Source organism: Talpa occidentalis, unplaced genomic scaffold (assembly GCF_014898055.3).
Source record: "Talpa occidentalis isolate TD23 unplaced genomic scaffold, MPIMG_talOcc4v2.1 talOcc4.9, whole genome shotgun sequence".
NCBI lineage: Eukaryota > Metazoa > Chordata > Mammalia > Eulipotyphla > Talpidae > Talpa > Talpa occidentalis.
In genome coordinates this window covers 107,693,308-107,716,559 of record NW_023605305.1, presented here as the reverse complement: position 1 = coordinate 107,716,559, position 23,252 = coordinate 107,693,308, and the positions used below count along the sequence as shown (strand labels likewise).

The 23,252-nt window shown below is 43.1% G+C and overlaps 2 protein-coding genes across 2 annotated transcripts; one reads left to right on the top strand and one right to left on the bottom strand.

The window, feature by feature from the left end:
* Nucleotides 1–1,006: 1,006 nt before the first annotated feature.
* Nucleotides 1,007–11,900, bottom strand: ATP5PB (ATP synthase peripheral stalk-membrane subunit b). The gene is made up of 7 exons (XM_037498435.2): nt 11,764–11,900; nt 11,428–11,464; nt 8,063–8,208; nt 5,911–6,074; nt 5,423–5,548; nt 1,714–1,893; nt 1,007–1,442 (listed from the first exon to the last, which is right to left on the bottom strand). Exons 1-7 carry the CDS (start codon nt 11,801–11,803, stop codon nt 1,365–1,367), a joined length of 771 nt encoding a protein of 256 aa, XP_037354332.1. The 5' UTR covers nt 11,804–11,900; the 3' UTR covers nt 1,007–1,364.
* An 80-nt stretch (nt 11,901–11,980) lies between these two features.
* On the top strand, nt 11,981–21,589 carry WDR77 (WD repeat domain 77). The gene is made up of 10 exons (XM_037498434.2): nt 11,981–12,266; nt 12,496–12,681; nt 13,630–13,771; nt 14,065–14,114; nt 16,923–16,993; nt 17,108–17,162; nt 17,540–17,611; nt 18,234–18,342; nt 18,844–18,912; nt 19,492–21,589. Exons 1-10 carry the CDS (start codon nt 12,152–12,154, stop codon nt 19,649–19,651), a joined length of 1,029 nt encoding a protein of 342 aa, XP_037354331.1. The 5' UTR covers nt 11,981–12,151; the 3' UTR covers nt 19,652–21,589.
* Nucleotides 21,590–23,252: the final 1,663 nt, after the last annotated feature.

Here is a 23,252-nt window from a genome sequence, read left to right as displayed (position 1 = left end):
AACTCTTGAGGCAGGGACTTTTATTTGACTGTGCAGGATGTCTGGTGCAGGATGGTGGTGAGCAAAAACTAGGTGTTTATAATTTTTGTTAACTGAATAATTTGGAACACTTCTGGGTACCCAAAGTCTCTTTACGTAGCAATGAGATGTTAATTTCTTCCTATATTAGAGAAAACGTTTAAAAAAAGAAACCTACAACACAAAAAAGAAGAAATAGATTAACCACCATCAGTAAGTATATATCCAGTAACTTATATAAATTAAAATCCTGAACAGTATATGAAAGTAGCAATTACCCATGTGGCACATATTTTCATTTATTTCCTGTGTTTTAAGGTGTCCATTTGTCATGGTATCATTACTAAATTTAAAAACTAAGCACTAAGCCCCCACTCCTTGCCCAACAGGGTAGTTTGGGAAAAAGGTAGAATGGAAAAAGGGAGTGGATGGGACAGCCATGGGAACGGACCCGTTATGTTGATGACCCCATCATCAGTCAGGAAACACCCAAGAGCAGTCACCCTAACCAATCAACAGCCTGCGGACCCTTACGCTACACAGCAGACCTCTCCTGTCTGGCCCACTGCTTCTCTCAGTAGTGTATTTCAATAAATGCACCTTTTCTGTTCTCTACTCTGTCTCTGGTGAATCCTTTCACTCCCGCTCTCATCTTGATATTCTCCCCCACAGCAAATATATTTATAATTAAATCCTTATACAAGCATGGGAGAACCAAATGGAGAAAAAAAATCAAAGGGGAGAATTTTCTGATAAGGCTGTTGAATTCTTACAGTGATTTTATGACACACTGAATATACAATTTTCTAGACATACTAAGTGATAGTTATGTGGGAATATACAGTATTACCTTTAGTTAAATATTAAGAGTTTTAATTCCCTAATGCCGAAAATAGCTTACCACTTAATGACTGTCTTATAAAGAAGACAGCAATCTGATGACATTTTAAATTTTTACCCTCATGAGAAATGTTGGAAAGTATTTAAGAAAACTATGCAACTTGAAAAGACTTGTTTTCACTGTCACTTTATTGAAAGATGGTAGAATTAATTACAGATTTAAACTATGATGTGGTAATTTTTAGTCAGGTACCAAATTTTATTAAAAAGCAAACTGCTTATTCAAAAGTAATCATGGAACGACTCAAAATGCAGAGCAAGGATGAGAAACATCTCACTGGCCAACAGATTGTTTGAATTCTCTCAATATGTGGACTCAAGAACGTCTTCATTTTTAGGAAAGATAAACTGTAACTTCAGCAGACAGCAATACAGAGAGATTCTGTCACACAGACCCGTTTCCAGTAGTCAGTCAGCTGTTTCTGTCTCAATTGGGATAGACACATTTACATAACTGGCTGTGTCTGAGCCTTCTTTGCCAGCAGCTTTAAATCTGCAATGCACTTAGCTATTGTCTCCTTTTCCTGTGATAAAGAAAGAGAAATCTGGTTAGACCGTTTCAAATAATGGAAAAGCATAAACACAGTAATTCTAATGGACACCTCCTACAACAACAGGGACACCATGGCAGCTTCACAGCCTCTCTTTCGTTGCCACTACCCAGAAATTTGAACCAAGGACACATCACTGTCTCAAGGCCAAAGAGTCCTTGCTGGCAAGTCCTATCTTAACAGCATCAGCAGCTGCTTAAGAGGAACATAAGCATAACTCCAGAAGCTTCAACATATCAGATACCTGCTGTGCAGAGATGCTCTGCACCACGTGTTTCTCCACCCAGTTTATCATATGCTCCTGCTCTTTCCGAAGCATCATATTTTGCACAGAGATGTGATAGTCCAGGCGGTTCTTCACCTCCTTGTACACTCTATGCAGCCGGTCCCGGTAAGTGACTTCCAAGGCCATAGCGATGTTATTCTGAAGCGAAATTAAGAGTGATGAAAACTGCTTAGAGTTGGAAGATCACTACTCCTTCACCACTCTGGTATCTTATGCAACTTTAAAAGCTTAATATGAACAGGTAACACATGCATATTGAAAAAGAATCCTAATGTATGTAGTAAAATTTTATTTAAAGTATATGTAGTAAAGAGCCTCCCCTGGTGGCGCAGGCTTGATCCTGGCCGGCCTGCGAGAATCCCACATGGTGAAGCAGACCTCTCCTGTTGTGCCCGCTGCTCCCCTCAGCAGTGTATTTCATCAGTCTGCCTGTTCTGTTCCCCGCTCTGTCTCTGGTGAATTCTCTCACCCTCCCGTGCATCTGGCCTGTACCCCGGTTCTTATATAAAAATAAATCTTTAAAAAAAAGTATATGTAGTAAATAATAAATCTCCCAGCTTACTGAATTTACTATTTTAACAGTATGTTTATACTCTTAGGCTTTCCAGGTATATAGTCAGGTAATCCATAACGTTTTTAGGTACATAAACAGGTCACTTCACCCTTTATTTTCTAATTTTTATACCTCTTATTTCTTTCTTTTCTCTAATATTAACTACTATTCTCCAGAATACTGAGTTACTAGTGGTGGCAAGGATACTGTCACCTGTTAGTCTGTGGTGAGAATCATTATAGGTCTGTCTGTTAACTATGAAAGCTTGAGATAATAACCTAAAGTAGATCCTTTATACTTCCAAGTACTTTCTTTAATCCATTCATTCTTTTGCTTCCTTTTCCTCAAATCTCTATTATCTCCTTGATTATACAGCTCAGCAAATGATCCTAATGCTATTTCACTGAGAAAAAGCAAGCAAAAGAGATCTTCTACCACTACCAATTTATCTGAATTCACACTCCTCTACTTTGCCTTTCTTTCTGAACTATGGCCTACTAAAGAACATCACTCCAGTTAATTGCAGCCCCCATTTCTTGCATCAATTTTTCTCTCTCTACTAACTTCTATCAAATGGTAACATGTGATCACACTTTCCATCTTTAAAAATAAAATCTCTTGATTCCTACATCTTACCTTCCTTAGTTGCTAATTATGTGCCCACCATCACAGTAAAACTTGTTGACAAACAGTTGTCTATAATGTAACTCCAATTGCCTTCCTTCCATTTTTTTCTTCAAACTATTCCAATCATTTTACTAAAATAGCCCTTACAATGTCACCAGGAATCTCCATTTTGCAAAACACTATCGAAAAATTCTTACGCCTTTCATTACTTGATCATAGGGAATTTTTTTTTTTAAAGATTTATTTTTATTTATGTATACAAGCACTGGGTACAGTCAGAAGTGCGGGAGGGTGAGAGAATTCACCAGAGCCAGAGTGGGGAGCAGAGCAGGCAGAAGGATCGAAGTACACTGCTGAGGGGAGCAGAGGGCGGCAGGAGAGGTCTGCGTGCTATGTGGGACCCTCCTCTGGTGGCCGGGGAGCAGCTGGGGATCGAACCGGTGCTACAGAGGCTGTAGGCAGCTTCGCAACCCAGCGCTCAACCACTGTGCCACCGGGGAGGCCCATAAGTAGGGAATTTTTAACCCATGTTCCCTATGTGCCATTTTTACGGCTGTAAGTGCTGCCTATAAGCTCAGGACTTCCAAACGTCCAGGCCGGAATTCTCTCCATCAATCTAGACTCATATCTACATCCAATGGCCTAGTCAACATCTCCACTTGGCTAACAAATAGGCATTTCAAACCAGAGCATACAAGTCCAGGGGCTACCTGCAGCAAGTCAGGTGAGATCACATCACTCCACTGCTCAAAAGCTTCAATAACTTTCGCTCCCATTTTGAAAAGTCAAAGCCCTCACAGAAGCCGATGACTGGTTTAGTCCCTCTACTTTGCTCACTTTTCTTCTCCCTCATTCATTCTACTTCAGCTACACTGGCTTCCTTGCTTTTCCTTCATTATACTAAGCAAGCTTCCAAATTTTCCCAGATTTAAGGCCTTCATACTTGTTCTTTCCTCTGTATTGAATACTATTTCTCTGAAAAGCCAGTTTGCACTATCACTTCTTCAAATCTCTTCAAATATCCTATTAGAGGCCCAACCTGCCCAATCAAAAATTAATTTCTAGCTCCTAAAATTTCTTTTTCCTTAACCCTAGTTTATTGTTCTACATAGCAATTGTTATCAGGTGACATTCATAGTTGTTCTACTTATTTTCTGCCCTCTCAACATCTGGCTGGAAAGGAGACCTCATGAAAGCAGATACTTTCTTTTGTTCTCTGGTGTATTCTTAGCACCCTGCTTGACTAGTTTCCATACAGGAAAAACTCAATGAATAGCTTTAAACAAATATTTCATAAACACATGTTTTAATGGCTATTTGATACTTATGAAAAAGCTACATCTTCAGAAGCCAGATTTTGTTTGTGTGTAAATATTATTTATGAGGCAGGAAATCTTCAATTGTAACCTAAAGATGCATGGAAAAAGGCTTTAAGATTTCTGAAGTCTTCAAAAATTTATGTGCTTAAGAATCTTTAAGGGGGGGAGAATCTTTAAGGAATCTGTATTAAAATATTTTTAGACAGCTTCTAACAAATGTTCTTATTTCAAAAGTCTTACAACAGGTTCAGAAACCTGCACAACGGATAACTCTGATATATGTGGTACTGAAACCAAATGCAGAAACACAGGCCTAAATTTTTAATACTTCAGACACTACATTATCGTCACACATAATTTCTCATTTCATAGTTGCCTCTGTAACAAAAAAATTAAATATGACATTTCTCTTTAGCAGGCATAAAGTACTGGGTTCAAAGCAAATAACAGTAAAGTACTTGAACATGTTCTTAAAGTTGTTTCAGAAACTAAATGTTTTAGAATCTTTTTTTTTTTTTTAAAGATTTATTTACATATGCATACAAGAACTAGGGTACAGGCCAGAGGTGAGAGGATTCACCAGAGTGGGGAACAGAACAGGCAGATTGACCGAAGTACACTGCTGAGGGGAGCAGTGGGCTAGTCAGGAGAGGTCTGCTGCGCCATGTGGGTTGCTTCCTGGCCGGGGATCAAACTCATGCTGCAGTGGCTGCGGACAGCCTCATAGGTTGTATCCTAATCCCTTGCGCCACCAGGGAGGCCCTGTTTTAGAATTTTATTTTGCTTTGACCATATAGCTCTAGTACTTTGTGAATTTGAAATGCAAGGATCAGATTTTCTTAGAAGCAGCATGTATTTCACCTATGGCATCACACGGTGATTGCAATTTCTTAATCAGCTATAACTTAATGACTATTTTCCTTTTGTGTGGATCCAAAGTGTATTCTTTTATAACTTACTATTTCTCATTTTAGACATTATAATTTTTTATTCACTTAATGATCTGAAATGTTTAAATTGCCATAATTACCAATTCCGATCCAAATTTTCATTTCTAAATAAAATATGTTCAATCTATTCAACCGTTTCTCATAAGAAAGCCTAAATATTTGTTTCCAGTGCACACAAGTGAGTAACTTCATTCTCTTTAGAAAGTTCTGAAACCTACCCTCTGGACATCAAAAAGGTAATGGCGCTTTTGAACCAGGGCCTGCTGTGACTTCTCCATCTCAATAGCATCCTGGATTTGCTTGATGGAAGCCTGTTTGACCTCTTCTAGTTGGGCAATTTTTTGCTGCAATTATGATATTTATCACAAAGATCAGTGAAGGCATTAAGGTTAATAAAATTTATTTTATGCTTAATCAAAACTCCCACAAGAAAACACACATCTAATGCAATGCACAAACTTAAAAAAAAAAAACCCAAAAAACTGCCCATAGTAACTAAGCTCTATCTGTTGAATGAGCAGTTATGGAAAAACTAGAGAAAGTCTGGTAGGTTTTTTGGTAACAAATATCAACACATAATTATAATCTTCATAATTACATTCATTTTTATATGCTATTTCCCCAACACTCATATATATAGATATCACTTGATGGCCTGATGCTTCTATTATAGTCTAAAATAGAATATAAGGTTTATGGTTCTTACCTCATTGAGTTTATCAGCAAATTCCCCAATAGAAGCACCGTATTTTTTAACCATGAAGACAAGCAACCCTATTGTTGATATGGCAGAGAAGGTGTCTGGGGTAACCACATATATTTCCTTGGACAGAAAATACAAGATCAGTCCAGTTCCGAGCACATAGGGTCCTAAAAGAAGAAAGAGTTATTTTACGATGGATCTGGTATGTCTAAAAGGAGAAGATACTTCCATATTTGATTAATTGAAGGCAGAATTATCTGATAACTAAAAATCATCAGATTCACAGAACACTGAGTTGAGAAGCAGTATAAAACAGAAAGAACAACAAAATCTGACTCTGTATCTTAAAAGAAACTGAGCATGTACACAACTAGCTTAGTTTCCTCCTCTGTAAATGGGAACAGTCTGTTCTCTTCTTCACAGGGTTGATGAAATTGAGAAACAATGCATGTGTGTGTACGCCCGTCACAATTGCTCAACAAACAGGAACAATTCTAAAAAGGTGCCAATTACTTCCAAGGTGCCAATTACTTCCTAAGTAATTTGTACAAAACATACTACTTATTGAATGAGAACATTAGTCAGGATAAAATTGCTCTACTCTTGCTTATTTTTATTGAATAGGAACCTGACAGTGGCAATAAGCACAGAACAACTGTAAAGTAGTATGTACATGAAAGGAAGAATTAAATATCAGAATTTTCATTTTCTGTTGTACCTAATTATTAGGTTATCTTTTTCTTTCTTCAGGCCAGAGTTCGAAAGGACATAAACCATCATTTCTATTTCCTTAAGATTTTCCTCTGGGATATCACGATATAGTCGGCAGGGAAAAAGCAAGCCTTGGGCCTCCCTGGTGGCCTAGGGCCTGAGTTCCATCCCTGGCCAGGGAGCTAACCCATACATGGCACAGCAGACCTCTCCTGTCTCCCCCGCTGTTCCCCTTAGCAGTGTATTTCAGTAAACCTGCCTGTTCTGATTCCCACTCTGTCTCTGGGGAATCCTCTCACACCCCATACCTCTGGCCCACACCCCAGTTCTTCTATGCCAAAAAAAAAAAAAAAAAAAAAAAAAAAAAAAAAAACTTATTATTCAGTGTTTCTCAACAATACTAGTAACAAAGGATGTTAGGATGTAGTATAAGAATAAAAGGGCTAGAATCTCAAATATATTTTTCTTAGAATTTTTCAGTTTCAATAGTTTTTTTTATTTGCTTTCAATATATAAATATTAAATGTGATTTTCAAAAAAAGAAAAAACAAAATTTTAATATGTAACATTTTTATCATTTATGGAGATCTGAGGACTATACCATTTCTCATAACTTCAGGTGTAGGGAAATGCTACATTAGGGTTAGAAAAAACTTTTGACTTCCAATGTTTCATGGTATTTGGCTATAGCAAGAAAGGCAGTGTGTGTAGTAGAAAGAACATTAGACTTAACTGGAGGACTAGGTTCAAATCCAACTCCATCACCAATGAGAGAATAAATCTTAGCACCTTCTTTGTTTTCCAGTTCTTCTGTGTAATAAAAATGTCTCATGGGCCCATTTAACAATTAAGTAACATAAGTGAAAACATAATGCATTGTAAAAATACAAGGTTTCAGAACAGTTTATACCTCTTTAAAAAGGGAAAAATGATAAATATGGCCCAATTCCTTTTTTTGTACTTATATGTACAAAGTAATAGTGTACACCTGACTTTAATTCATATATGTACATATATATATAACTGACAGATATATGGTTATCAAATTTGAATTGGTTATCATATATATATATTACTGATAGTACATTACACAGTTACTTATTTCTTTGTTGTTTATTCTACATAGTACTTCTACAACTACACCTTAGTTCACCATTCTATCCTTCCAACAGTGCATGGCAGAGGAGGTAATTCAATAAATGTGGTCTATCAACAAATGGAGACGATGCAATAAAATCAAGTTTAAAATCCCAAACATATTTATGTAAGACAAATTAGAGGACTCAAATCAACTGTTATATTGACTCTAGTGCACCACATCCTTTTAAAAACAGTCGACTTGACATATATGGCATATATGAAAGAGGTGAGAGGCTCCTAAAATCCTAGGTTAACACAAACCATACCACCCAAATATACTATCCAACAATGGGTAAATACTCACCTGTTACACCGGTTTTAGGATAAAGGAACTGGAAAAATTCCTCAGGGATCAGTCCCAAACGAACTTTCCCTCCATATTCAGGAAGAGGTGGTACAGGTGCAAGACTTGGCTGCCCCGTGTGAAAGATTCTCGTTGCTTGCAATGCCCTATAGGTAGCAATTTCACAAATTTAAAGCCTACTCTTTAAAGAGAAAACAACATATGAACAATCAACAGAAACAACTACCTGGGATGAAGACTAAGATGATTTCTGATGGAAAGGGTGCAGACTAGGAATAGGAAGGTTAGGGTCCAATAATTACGTGTGTGACAAGAACAAATGAGTTACACAGAACTGTACGTAACCTTCTACCCAATACTGCAACCCCTTCTAAAAGTCTCATAGGTCATCTGTCTAGCACTCTGCATGTCTATTATCAGCACAGAAATATTTAAGAACACACAGACTCCGCAATCTGGGTTCAAATCCCAGTCTTGCCACTTTAAGTAACTCAAGCTTTTGTAATCTCAGATATCTCTAAATGAAGTGGGAATAAAGGTTATTATTTATAGGTCCATGTGTATTACTTAATATATGCAAAAAATTGGGAAGGGTGCTTGGCAGGATAAAGTCCTATGTAAACGGTCAGTATAACATGTCCAGTATGTTACGTGCACCTTGATGGTAAGAACTTTGACCTTTTTGAATATTCTCTGTGATGCGGGCTAAAGTTGCAATGTGAAACTGGCCTTTTCAGGATTTACTAGCTCTAATGTTCATCTTTGAACCGAAATGCTACTATGTACATCCTCAAAACCTCTAGCAATTGGTTCTAATTTTATTTTAATTTTCTATATAACATTCGCGTATCTGGGTTAAATATCTCCAGTTGATGCACAGTCCTGACTGTCCACCACAAGAAGCTTTCTGTTTTTGCTACCAAAAACGAGGTTTTTAGAAGCCAATGCTCTAAATATAGGGACAAACTTATTCTGTCTACAACTATGTATTGAGAACCTGCTATTACCATTATTAGGCTTAAACTATTACGCTATTACTGTGGATTTGTTAACCATTCTTGTATTAAAGTAGCATTTTTAGCTGTAGAAGGCTGTTCTGTGTCCTGAGAAAAATCAGCAGTATCCCTATGATGATCTTTATACACCAAATGCTAGCAACATCCCCCCTCCCATCAGTGGTGACAGCCAAAAACATCTTTAGACTTGCTAAGTGGTCCCTAGAGGACAAACTGTCCCAGGTTGAAACCGCTGATTTAATTTACAGCATTAGAGAAGCTGCTTTACACACACACAAATTCTCTCCCCCTTTGGTTGTCTCAGTTCAAGTCCTTATCCTTTCTTGCCTCAACTAGTTAATAATCCAAAACTTGTCCCTGCTTTTCCTCAAAAACTACTTAAACCCAGACACCTCCACACTGGCCAAAATGCAAGTTTCATTTTAACACTCTTCAAGAGGCTCTCTTCTGTCCACAGAACACAAACTAGTAAATACGGCATACATGATCCAGCACCTGTCACATTTGATAACCATATCTTCCTTCATTCTCCTTCCTCCAACCATATGAAACTACTTACAGTTCTCAAAAACAAACAAAAACCAAAAACATGCCTCATGCTGCTCCTTCTGCCTTCTCCTTTCATTTAATGACTGTCAAGCCCAATAGCCTACAGAACTTCTCATGCACAACCTTATTTATAAAGGCCTCTCCAATCTTGGGGTAACATTTATTCAAAACACTTGCTTTCTACGTAAGTCAGACACGGGAAGCTGAGCAATGAGCAGACAACGTCCCAGCCTTCAATATAATGGGGGTGTGGGAAGTGTGGGCATATTCTAGCCATACATCATTTCAGACAACTACATGATGAAGAAAAATGGAGCAAGTAAGGGGATGGGGAGCAAAGGATTTGCGGGTGGGCTTATTTGGTAGAAGGTCAAGTAAATTGGAGCCCATCAGCTGCAGAGAGAAAAGGGCAAGTCAGAGACCCCAGCAACAAGCGTGGCGGCTTCCAGAAGCAGCAATTAGACCAGGTCAGCTGGAGAATGAGCTAAAAAAGGGACAGAAGACAAGTCAAGAGAGAGGATGTGATCAACTTATGTTGGGTTTTCTGGGTTATGGTTAAGTTTGTATTTTAATTCAAGTAGGATGGGGGACTCAGAAGGGTTTTAGGGGACTCTGGCTTCTGTGAGAATGGGCTATAACAGGAAAAGAACAGAGAATCAAGGAAATTTGTTAACACACTATTAAAATAGGTGAAAATTGGTGGTGGGTCACACTCCAGTAGTAAGTGGAAGAAGTGGTCAGAATCCAAATATAATGTGAAGGGAGAGCATTGTTACATTAGGCATCGAATGTGGGGGGGGGATTAAGGATGTTCCTTGAACCTTGTATGTAGTTATTGTACTTATTGACTGAATTAAGATGATTTGTTTTCATATCTGTATGGAATTTTCTTTTTCTTGTAAATCACAAACAGCCAATTACAGCCTCACTTTATTGCGTGCACAAAAATTAATGACAGGTTAAATTCACTTTCTCAAAACAGAGATTAGTAATCAAATTTTGCCAAATTTAGGCCTAAGGATAGAAATAAAAAGGAGTACTCCCAAAGAAAATGGACATGCTTTATAACAGGTACTAACATTTACTATGTATCAAGCACTGCATTTAGAGAATTAAGCCTGTACTTTTCATAACCCACAACGGGACTATTAATTTCCATTTTGCAGATGAGGAAACTGAGGTGACACAGCTTGTAAGCAGATCCGGCCAGGTGTGCCCTGCTCTTAACTTTGGAGCCTCACTCTAAACCACTACTTTATAGGTTCCTCCTCCTGTTTGAGCTACATGAAGGCAGCTACTAGCTCTATTCAATTCCGTACCTTTGGTTATGTGGGAGAGACATGACAAACATTTACTGAATCAAATGAGTTCTCTGACTCTAATAATCTGGCAGCGAAAGTTACAATCTGTGAGACAGACAGAAAAAAAAAAAACAAAAAACATGCTTCACTGTGTTATTAACAAAACTTGTCGGGTGTGCAATCTAGTAACTCAGATTAAGGCAGTGGCAGCTGTGCTTAGCTGAAGGTCACCCAGGAGAGAGGAAGGGCTTAAAAGACACAAAACCTGTCCCTAGTTTAGTCAGAACACATCACTTACCCTCTTAATTTTCTCACTGGGGGACACGACGAGGTTGCAGGTAGGTAGTTACAGGAGCACAAGAGTTTGAAATGAGATTTCAAGCGTCCCAAATTACTTAAAGAAAGGTCACTGCTGACCTAAAGCTAAGCGGAGGTTACCGAGCAGTGAAGGAAAGCGATAAAACCAGGACTGGGGGAGTACAGCACCCCTCACACTTACCCCGGGGCGAGAAGGGCTGCGTTCTTCAGCGAGGGGGCTGCAAACGTACAGAAGGCGCCGGTCAGCAAGGTCAAGGTGAAATGAGCTGGCCCTTCCACGGCCCCCGCGGCGTCTGCGCCCTGGGACGCTGCACCCGCAGGGTCTGCCCGCGAGGACCCTGCACTCGCGCCCCCGAGCCCGCGCCCACTTTCCGGGCGGCGCTGCCCCCCCCTCCCCCGCTCGGGCCCCCGGCTCCCGGCGCCTGTCTCCTGCCCCTCCCCCGCCCTCTCCCCGCAGCCCTAGACGCGCGTTTTCATATTCACTCCGACTGCCCTGGCCAGAATCTCCACCTCTTACCCGCTGCGGCGGCGGCGGCAAGTACTACCCGGGACAGCATGGTCAGCGGCGGTCCAGGGGAGTCTTCGCGTCCCGGTGACCCCAACAAGAGACTCTGCCAGGGGCAGGACCAAGATGGTCGCTCTCAAGTCTCGCGAGAAGAGAACGGGGCGCCCTCTGGCCACCAACTTGGGTTCGGGTTTTTTACTGTTCTCGCGAGAAGAGGCGCGGCGCCCCGAGCACCCACTGCCTGAGGGCAGCGGCGGGGCCGGCAGCCGCGGTCTCGCGAGATGTAGCGTGTCCAGCCTCTCGAGAGGGGCGGAGGCCGAGAGGGAACCACGTGGGCTTGGCTGCGCGGCCTGGGTCGCGGCGTCCAGTTTGGGTCTGGATCGGACTCGGAACCGTGGAGATGCGGAAAGAAACCCCAGCTCCCCTAGTGCCGCCGGCGGCCCGGGAGTGGAACCTGCCCCCGAACGCGCCCGCCTGTATGGAGCGACAGTTGGAGGCTGCGCGGTACCGGTCGGGTGAGCTGAGACCCGGCCCGGGGAGCCCCTCATCCCGGCCCGGGGCGCCCCTCCCCGCCCGGCCCCCACCCCCTGCCAGCCCGCCCCCGCCTCGCGCTCGGAGCTCGGTCCCCAGCCCCGCCCGCTGTTCCTGAGCTCGGCTCCGGACCCGGCCCGCGTGCTGCGCCCTGCGGTCGCCATGGAGACGAGCCCTGCCGCCTCTCGTGCTGACAGCTTGTACCTCCCTTAGATGGGGCGCTCCTGCTCGGGGCCTCCAGCCTGAGTGGCCGCTGCTGGGCTGGCTCCCTTTGGCTTTTCAAGGACCCTTGTGCTGCCCCCAACGAAGGTTTCTGCTCGGCTGGAGTGCAGACGGAGGCCGGCGTGGCGGACCTCGCCTGGGTGGGGGACAAAGGTATCCTAGTGGCTTCCGATTCAGGTGAGTGGAATGGAGGCCAGGGGACAGGTCGGGCCACATTCAATCTTTGGTGTCCCTTCCATACTCAGTGCTTGGGGGAGCTCGAGGGTGTTACCCCACATGAGAACTCCTGTGCAGGTGGGAAGTACCTTTTCTTTGGATTCTGTATTGCCCTGGCGGGAATTTCTGGCAAAATTCATGACAAAACTGAAAAGTGGATTGGAACCACTTTCTTCTGTGTATCCCCCAACTAGGCCGAAGATAATCTTGATCTTAAAGATGATGCTGAAGCCTCCCTGTGCTACCTGTCTCTTTCCATTTCTTTTCATCTTAAATGTTTTTATTCTGCTTTCTTTTGTTTTGAACATCAGGTTCAGCAATGGTTTCAGCTTTAGCCTAAAAAAAAATCAGAATTTGGGCATTGAAGGTATTGCATGCAAGGATACAAGTGGCATTGAAGATTAAGTTGAGTTTGAAACACTACACATTCAACACAACTTTTTGAGGGTTTCTGTACTTAGGCAGTCATTGTGCAAGTAGTTTACTCAGAATATTAAAAAAAAAACTTTGTGACTTTTTTTTCAATTCTATAAATAATTGGCAGTGTTTAACCACACTAGATTCTTACACATGCAGTTATGGAAATGTCATTCTTTTCTCCTAGGGACTTATTTTCCACGGTTTTCTTACTAGAAGTGGGATAATAGGTTTTACAAGCTGTTCCATCTTGCTGCTGTCTTTGTCTTGCTTTCCTCATCTAATTGTAATGCCAGCATAAAGCCAATGACCTGGGAGTTAAATCAACCCTCTAATGTCATGCACTTGTTTTTATAGAAATACCTGTAAGAGCAACTTTGCTACTGCTACTTTAGTCACAGTGTGACAAGGGACAACTTGAATCCTCAAAGTGAGTTACTATCTTGATATAATCCAAGTGCATTTCCCTTACACTCCATTCTACCCCAACAGGTGCTGTTGAATTGTGGGAGCTGGATGAAAATGAGACCCTCATTGTGAGCAAGTTCTGCAAGTATGAGCATGATGACATCGTGTCTACAGTCAGTGCCCTGAGCTCCGGCACGCAAGCTGTCAGCGGTAGCAAAGACTTCTGGTGGGTCCCTGTTCTCGTCTCTCCTGTCTCTGAGTCTCCTTTTCGTGTCTTTACTGTTCTCAGCCTCATTAACTAAGGTTTTAGGCTCATTATAAGAACCAGTTCCTGATTACAATATGCTTCTAAGATTTCCTCGAGATTTTGCAATCTCCTATGGAAATAGATTATAGTAGAAGCCCAGTGGGCAGAGGCATAGAACATGCTGTTTAAAGAAAGTTCTTGTTTGAACACGTTTTTTTTTGTGTGGATGGTATACATCAAAATTAAGTATTTGTTTCCCTTTGCTTTTTTAGCATCAAAGTTTGGGACCTTGCTCAGCAGATGGTACTGAATTCATACCGGGGTGAGTGCTTGCATTTTCCTTTTCAGTCCTGGCCTTAATGGTTATTATTATTATTATTTTTTAAAGATTTATTTAATTATTTATGTAAGCACTGGGTACAGTCAGAAGCATGGGAGGGTGAGAGCATTCACCAGAGCCAGAGCGGGGAACAGAACAGGCAGACTGGTGAAATACACTGCTGAGGGGAGCAGTGGGCGGCAGGAGAGGTCTGCGTGCCATGTGGGACCGAACCAGTGCTGCAAAAGCTTCAGGCAGCTTCGCAGCCCAGCGCTCAACCGTTGCGCCACCAGGGGAGGCCCAATGGTTTTATTTTTATTCTTGTCTTTGGGCCGAAGTTTGCTTACTAGGAGCGACAGTTTGCTCTCCTGCCTAGTAGTAGGCTCCAGTGTCTATCCTTTGCCATTTTCTTCATGCTCCTGTTTCTCTGCGATGACTTAGCCCCTTCTTGGCCACACAGGACTCAACTCTCAGTTCTCTTCCACTCCCCCTGCTTCCCCATTACTGATTGGTCACTAAGTTCTTATCATCTTTCCCCATTTGTTCAGTGACCTTCCTTTCCAGTTCTCATGCTCCCTTTTAGTTTCAAGCTTCACCTTACACTTACAGAGCACACATCTCATCTTTCCACCTAGAGCCTTTGTTCTTAACTTAGTTTTTGTGACTGGCAGATTGAAATGTCATTTTCTTGTCTTGGCATTCAGATCCTTTTACTGTCACTCCCTCTTCAAACATGCCATGCTAGCTAAACCCAGTCAAGTCTTATCTTTGGTATTCTGTAAGTGTAAACCCTGAAACTTGGGAATCTTAAACTTTTGAATGTTCACCTCCATAAAATTTTTGCTTTTTTTGTCAGGAACCATGACCTTCTATTAATGTGCATTTTTCTGCTCCCATTAACAGTGCTAGCAGGGGATTTTATCTTGGGAGCCTCTTCATGAAGGTAGCATATTTCCACAAAGATAATGTACAGAACATTGATGTGTGCGTGGCTAAGAGGTGCAAATGCTGGGTGATCACCTGGTTCACTCACTGACAAAGCATCTTTCTGCCAAATCCAGCTTCAGAGCACATGGTTCAGATATATGCCAAAGCAGAATCACAAATACATACACACCCTGGGCCTTCAGGGTCCCTGGCAAATAGGCAATGATGTTAAGGTGCCACTGCCCGAGAACTACTATACTTGCCTGTTTTTCTTAGACATATGATGTTTTCCTGGCCAATGCTAATTCTTTTTCAGCACTTTGTCTTTTCAGCCTTTTTTGTTAGTTCTTTGTGTTTATCTTACTCCAATCTACTCCCCACTTGCTCCCTGAATGCCAACTCCTTTGAGGACAGAGGAACCATGTATCATTCATCTTTTGTATGCCGCCATGGTGCTATCACAGAGCTTTGCCTTTTTCAAGTGAGCAATAAATTCCTTTTCATTGTGTTGGCTTTGCACAGATACTAAAGCTCTGAGGGAACTGTGAAAGGTGGTTAAACCCGTCTTCTTTCTCAGCACAGAGCTTCATTCTCTGCCTCAGAAGTCTGGAATGACTTTAGAGAAAGTGATTCCCCAGCTTATAATGGACCAGTAGTGGTGGTCTTCAAAAGTTTTAGCATGTAGACCTCGTAAAAGAATGTTAAAAACTACCCTTTCACCCATTTTTAAATTGATACCTAATTTAAGTGTAAATAGTTGCAGAGGGCCTCCTTGGTGGTGCAAGGGGTTGAACACCGCACTGTGAAGCAATCCGCAGCCTCTGCAGCATGAGTTCAATCCCCGGCAAGCCAGCAAGCTACCCACATGGCGAGGCAGACCCCTCCTGTCTCACCCGCTGCTCCCCCCAGCAGTGTTTTTCAGTCAGTCTGCTTGTTCTGCTTCCCCTCTGTCTCTGGTGAATCCTCTCACCCGCTGCACCTCTGGCCTGTGCCCCAGCTTTTGTATGCATAAATAAATAAATCTTAAAAGAAAAAATAGTTGCAAAGAAGGTAATTTCTGGCCATATCACTTAATGTACACTTGTTTCCCTCATATTTTTCAAAATTTTGTATTTGCAGACTAAGCCCATAGAATTTATGCAAAATGTCATATTTTTCAAAATTCTCATGTTAGAAACAGCTAAGTCTTAGAACCACACCCGTGTTTATGGTGTGGCTGAAATGGGGCCAGCCCCCTTGCTGGATTTTACCCAGATTCGCTTTCTTTGCTCTTTGGCTTTTTTTTTTTTTTTTTTTTTTAAATAATAAATTTTATGCTCTTTGGTTTTAAAGGAGAGCACCTTCTGTTTTATAGTTTGGGTTTTTATACTTCTGTGCTTTGTGCCATGGTAAGACTTGGAATGGGTGAGAGGTATGTGTTCCTTCTGAAAAGTGGCAGAAGGATGATAACGAAGGAAAAGGTAGAAAGGAACATTAGCAGACTATAGGCAGCTGCCGAGTCCAATTTTGGGAAAGAAAGCTGGAATCCTTGATTCCCTTAAAAGTCTCAGTGTCCAGAAATCTCTTAAAAAATTTTTCATGCTCCCTGGAGGTGGGTGTGTTACAGACGGAAACTCTCCCAGGATGTCTTCACTCTGAAATTCCTTTGCTGTTCTCACTCGTCCCCAACTTCTTTTTCGTTGTCTTCACTAATTCATTGAATTCCCAAGTCTTCTAGGTTTTATAAATTCATCAAACTCTCTCCTTGGGTTTTGTCTAATGTAAAACCTCTCATGAAATTTCCTAAGTTGTATCTTGAGACCAGCCTGTTCCTCACACCTTCCTCCTGCCCCTTGGTGGAAACGCTCTCAGCTTCGTAGTCACGTTCCTCTCTCTCCTTTACAGCTCACTCTGGGCCCGTCACCTGCATTGCCACCTCCCCTCACAAGGACTCCGTGTTTCTCTCATGCAGTGAGGTGAGTACAGCCTCTTCTCTCCCCACTCCCCGACCGCTCTGAGATCCTCTAAGCCAGTGCCACGGCCAGCAGTTGCTTCGAGTTGTGAAGCGCTTTTCCTGTTTCTTCTTCTAGGACAATAGAATTTTACTCTGGGATACCCGCTGTCCCAAGCCCGCGTCACAGATGGGTGAGTCTGAGAGTCAGTGGTGGGGCCTTTCCTGGAAGAGACTTTCTTGGCCAGAGCCAAAGGCAAAATGCCAGGTTCCCAGTCACTGTCACATACATGACGTAATCTCTTACCCACTGAGGGTTGGGTCTTGGGTGGGTAACTTCCTTTACACTTCCTGATGGGTGGACAGAGAGGCCAGTGTTGCTGTTGTCATACCTTGTGCTTGAAACTCACCCATGTCTAGCATCTAGAGAAGGCTGGACGCTGTTGGGTAAATGTAGGTAAAAGGATGAGACACCCCTCCCTGCCGTAGGGTTTAGAAAACCAAAGAAAGGTGCTCCTGGGATTTAGAGGGACTGCATTTGAAAAGCTGAGCCCTGTTCTCTCCTTTGCAGGCTGCAGTGCCTCTGGCTACCTTCCTACCTCACTGGCTTGGCATCCTCAGCAGAGCGAAGTCTTCGTCTTCGGTGAGGCCGCGTGCCGCACTACATGTTGGCTTTCAGAAGGGGGAGGACAGGAGAGAGCTAACTCCTGACACTCCAGACTAGCTGCACGGCCTCGTCAGCACTCTCAGGCGCTGGATGAACCGTGCTTGTGGTGGGATGGAGAGGCGGCTGGCCCACGTGGCTCTAGTTTTGCTTTGGAGAGAGTGATGACTTTTTCCCCCGGTACATCTGATGCCTGATTGTTTGCTCTGGCGCCTGTATTCTGGGTGTTTCTAGCACTCAGTGGGCCACAAAACAAGTGGAGTGCTCTGCAGTATAGGGACACCTGTTCTTCTGTGGGTGGCTGCGGTGCTGTCATGGTGATGACGTGGGGCTGTACACAGGGTGACGCAGCCTGTGGGTAAAGTGATAACTACTGTATCCATTACTTTTATTTCCCACCTGCCTAATGACTAATTATCCCTACCTTACAAAAGGAGAAACTGATACTCACGGTTGTTAACTTGTCCAAGGTGAAGGACTAGCTTTCAAATTCAGGTCTGGCTGGCCTTAAAGCCCGTTTCCTTAACCAGAGTTTCGTGTGGAAGCCAGCAGCTGCTGCCCTGGGTTGTGAGACCCTTTTCCTGTTCCCTTCCTTCTCTAGGCGACGAGAATGGGACTGTCTCCCTTGTGGACACCAAGAGTACGAGCTGCGCCCTCAGCTCTGCTGTGCACTCCCAGTGTGTCACTGGGCTGGTGTTCTCCCCACACAGGTACCCTTCTTTGCTATCAAGTGCCTGCTGGGTGGGGTGGGGACAGTGCAGGGTGCTGCTCTTGGCAGGGCATCCGCTGCTTAGATCATTCCTTCCAGCGGACACTGCTCCAGCTGAGATTTTAGAACATCAGAAATCTCTTAGACCATTGTTCTTTTGGGGGTTGTGTGGTTTTCTTTCTGCTAAGGGTTAAGATGTGCCCTCCTTTCTGCTCAGCACCCAAAGTGATTCCTCTCGTGGGCTGTGCATTGGGAGAGTCCGCGTTGTTGGGTTATTGCTGAAGCTGCAGCGTGGGGCCATATAGGATGTTAGTGGTCAGGAGTGATTGTCAACCTGACTTTGCTCCATTTCTCTCATCTTGCCTTGGAACTTACAATGTGGACTTGAGTGGTCGCCAAGCCACTTCCTCTGGTTCAGAATGGGGGTTGGGGACGCCCAGTCAGGGTTTTGTCTTTGGGCCCACGGCCTTCGCCTTTCACAGCCTTCCCCCTCCTTTCCTAGCGCCCCCTTCCTGGCCTCTGTCAGTGAAGACTGCTCGCTTGCCGTGCTGGACTCGGGCCTTTCTGAGTTGTAAGTGTCCCCGGAATCCTGTGAGCAGGATCAAAGAGGAGCGGCAGGCGGCTGGTTCCTTTTCTCTTGGAAAATGGTACCAGGTGATGGGAACAGGTGCACGGTTGAGTGTCTCCTTGTTCCTGGGACTGGCTCACCACCAGTTCTCTTCCTGGTGGAGGAGGTTGGTGGTGGTGGGTGGGATTTCTAAGTCTGACATCCTAACCCTGTCCCAGAGGGGACCAGTCTGCCCTTTTCATGTGAAGAGCGACAGCCATGAAACGCCACCTGCTCTGGGGTGAAAGGCACCTGGCGGGGGACCTGAATTGTAATTCCCTTTTGCCAGATCCTGGCCCATATCACTACCCCCGCTCTAGCTGTCATTTCTTCATCTGTGAAGAGGGCAGTGGACTGGATGACTGATGAAGTCCTCAGTGGACAGCTGCGCTGCCGTCCCGTGCAGGGCCATACTGCTGTCCCGTGCAGTGCTTGTAACACATCCAAGAATCTCCCTGGATGAGTTGGGTTTCCTTTCTTCTCCAAGTCTGCTTTTTGCTCTTGTCTCTCACCAGGCCCCATTTTTTCTTTTTTCCCTTCTAGGTTTAGAAGCCGAGCTCACAGAGACTTTGTCAGAGATGCTACTTGGTCCCCCCTCAACCACTCCCTCCTAACCACAGTGGGCTGGGACCATCAGGTCATCCATCACATGGTGCCCACGGAACCTCTGCCAGCTTCTGGACCTGCGAGTGTCACTGAGTAGCTTAGATTTAAGACAAAAAGCAAATCCCCCACGAGTGCCCACTCCCCTGGCCTCTCAGTTGGTGAAACAGCATGGCAGCCTCCCACGGTGTGTTGCTAGACCAGGCTGTGCAGTTAATAGGCATGGTCTCAGCTTGGGGAGGCTGGATTCTGGGGTCCTGTTGTCCTAGGGAAGAAAAACTTCTTGAAAATGGATAGGTACATGTTTCCGAGTGTCTGTGTATTACGTAGTTTTTGGTGGTGGGTGGGTAAAAAGTCCACCCCACATCTTTCCCAAGGCCTATTCCTCTGGCCCCCAAAAAAGTTTACCAAAGGATTTTACGCTTCTGTAGCTGTGCACGAGGAATTGGCTATGTCTGAGGTATGGAGGGTGGGCATCCCTGGATTGTTGGAAGCAGCTCATATACTACAGATAGGAGCAATTTTATATTTTTATAGAGCTTAATTCACTTCTATCATATGCAGAGCTTCCATTCACAAAAATCCAGCCCAGCTCACCTGGAGGCAGAGCCAGTTTTACGTGTCTCCTTGCCATTAAACTGAATCAGAAGTGTATTTTCTGGTTGAATAAAAACTGACTGGTGCCTGTGTATTGCCAGCACCCCACCCCCTCCCCCCCGCCTCCCTCTTGAGGTTGTATATATGAGATGAAATGTTTTTCTGCCATAGATGCCATCAAAGACAGTTTGGGGATGATGGCAAGCTGGAAGGCATTTTAGTTTACTTAAACTGACAACCGATGCAGACTTGGAGAGAAGTGTCTGATACCCTATCTGAAATAGCCTGGGCCCTAGCCTCTCCTGCCTCTGGGCCCCTTTGTCTGGATACAGGAAGACTGACTGTATTTTATGGACTCTGAAGATTTTAAAATGTAACATTTGAGAATAAGAAATACTGATTGGTGAAATAAAAAGTCCAGGCTTTGTTAGTCTGTCTTTAAAATGTGTGTGTTGAGTGTATTTAGACACAGTTCACTTAGGGAAGTCACCAGAGTCTCAGTCCTACACCCTCTTTTGTATGTGTAATTCCCCTGCCTCCACAGTGTAACTAGTTGGAACTTAAGGTTAATGTTTAGTTACTTGGTTGATGGACTTGGCTACCACTAGTTAGAAGACAGAGGTCAAATGTTGATTGTTCTGAAACTAAGTACAGTCAATTACATGTTTTTGGACTTGGCGAGTTCAGCTAAAATCATGAAACTGAGACAGGAAAATGTATAGAATATTTGTAAGTAAAGCTTCCATGCTTCCCCCTTACCCAGTGTGAGCTCTGCCCTCCCTTGAGTGAAAACACGTACTACTGGATTTGGGGTGAGGTGGAAACAAAGCCTCAAGTTTTTAACTATCACTTCTTAGGAGGTAATAGGGTGGTGGGGGAGTGTGATCATTTAAATTCTTACCAGAGGGAAAAACTTCAAGCTTACCATCACTTAGAAGACTGGTTTTGGACCTGGACTAGCATCTCCATCAGAAACAGGCAATTCTGGAATTATTCTTTGCTCCTTAGTCATGGAACCAGTACAATCTAGAGAGACTGAGGAGGGGTTAGCACTTGTTTTCAATCACAGCCACATAACACATAGTCTGTGACCCCAGTTATTTATCATCTGGCATAGGGTTTAACACAGTCCTCATCTTACTCTGAAAACTCCTTGTCTTGTGAGTTATCTGATCAATATATGTAATCATGAAAAGTCTGAAGGTCAGTAAAGGCTTTTTATCCTCAAACAACATCCTTTCACTTTGTGGTGGGAGCCAAACACCACTGGTGGCTGACATTCCCTCGGTGAAGGTAGATGGAGTTCGCCCTCCGCTGTGATACTGGCTGTACCTACACCTCGCCTCTGGCAGCACAGAGCCTAGAAGCATTAGAAACTCCAGTCTCAAATGGACATTTTCCGCTGCTCTTTAACAAGCAACTTATCTTTCACAGAAATCCTCCAACTAGAGTTAGAAACTGGCTGATGGTTGGGGCCCTTGAAGACCATTCTCTAATTCAGTTTGCTTAGCAGTTCGGCTTGGTGGACTGACCAAGGCGCCCCCCCCACCCCCCACAGAAAGGTGGCCAGCATCAGACCCGGCCAGTGGGGGCGTGGTACCTCATGACAAACCAGCCTCATTTGTCTTCTAGTTACTTTCTCATATTGTGAGAAACTAAAAGTATGTCTTATTATTTATCATTTTGGCCATCTTCAGTGTACCTACCATGCAGTAGCATTCATTTCCTTCACATTGTGCAACTGCCATGACCATCCATCAGCCCAAACTGAGACTCTGTGCCAGATAAACAATGACTCCCTCTTGCCTCAGCCCCTGATAGACGCCAATCCACTTTTTGTGTCTACAAATTTGATTATTGTAGGCTCTGCTTAGGAGTGGGTTCACACACACAGTGTTTGTCCTTTTGTGTCTGGCTTATCATTTGATTGTTTAAGGAGTTTCTTGTTCCTCCAAGCAGGGCAGTGTATCCTGGAACTTGATAGAAATGCAGAATGTTCAGCTCTACTGAATCAGAATTTCTGTTTTCCCAAGCTCCCCTGGTGACTCATGCCTGTTAAAGTGAAGACTTCACTTTGTAATAGATGGGGCTGTTTATTTCACTTTTAATCCAGTGTTCTAGGGCTTGAGCAGACACCCGCTCTCCGGTTTACTATGGAATGAGAAGGCAACAGTTAGAGTCATTCTGCAGCCAGGCCCTCTTACCCTCGGCACCATTATACTATTACATTATCAGCACTGGATAGGGGCTTCATCGCTGGGCAGGGCTATCTTGTATCTTGCAGGACGATTAGCAGCATCCATGGCTTCTGCCTACTAGGGCCAGTACCACCCCTTCCTCCATGTGAAAACCACAAATGTCTACGGACATTGGCAACTATCCCTGGGGTGGAGTTGGGGGTGCAAATTTTGCCTGATTCAGAACCCCTGGCTTAAAAGGAAAAGAAAGGGGTCCTTGTATTGATGTATAACTTTCTCCTAATGATCCCTCAATCAGTTGGGACTTTTTTGTTGTTACATATAAAGCTGCCAGAACATCCTCTCTTTGTGCACTGAGCAAATATAGATGAAGGCTAATATCTACAGATGAAATTGGTAGGTTATAGGATATGTGTATTTTGTATTGTGATGTTCTCAAATGAATTCTAAAAAGACTGAAGAAACAGTACCAAGTTTATGAATTCATTATAATAATCTTTTTAAAATCACCTCAATTTTTGACTTAAATATCTATGAAATTATGGGTTATAAAATTATATGATAATATACATTTTCCTAATATACATTAAGAGAACACAAGTATTAACATTTTAAAGTATGCTCAAATACAACCAAAAAATTTTATGCCAAATAATGGGAGACACTGTCCTAGTCTAGCCCCTTCATTTTAAAGTTGCAGTAAAGCTCTTTAAGTTTAGACTGATCTGTAATTAAAACTCTTTGGATTTTTATATTATTCAACCAATTGATTTTGTACAAGTCATAATTCTCCAATTTATCCACATCAGCATCATGAAAGATTTGGTCCATTGTTCAGCTAAAAACAAAGCCCCTCATGCCTGTGACTTGGCCTTCATCGAATTAAGGTCCATAAAACACAGTAGG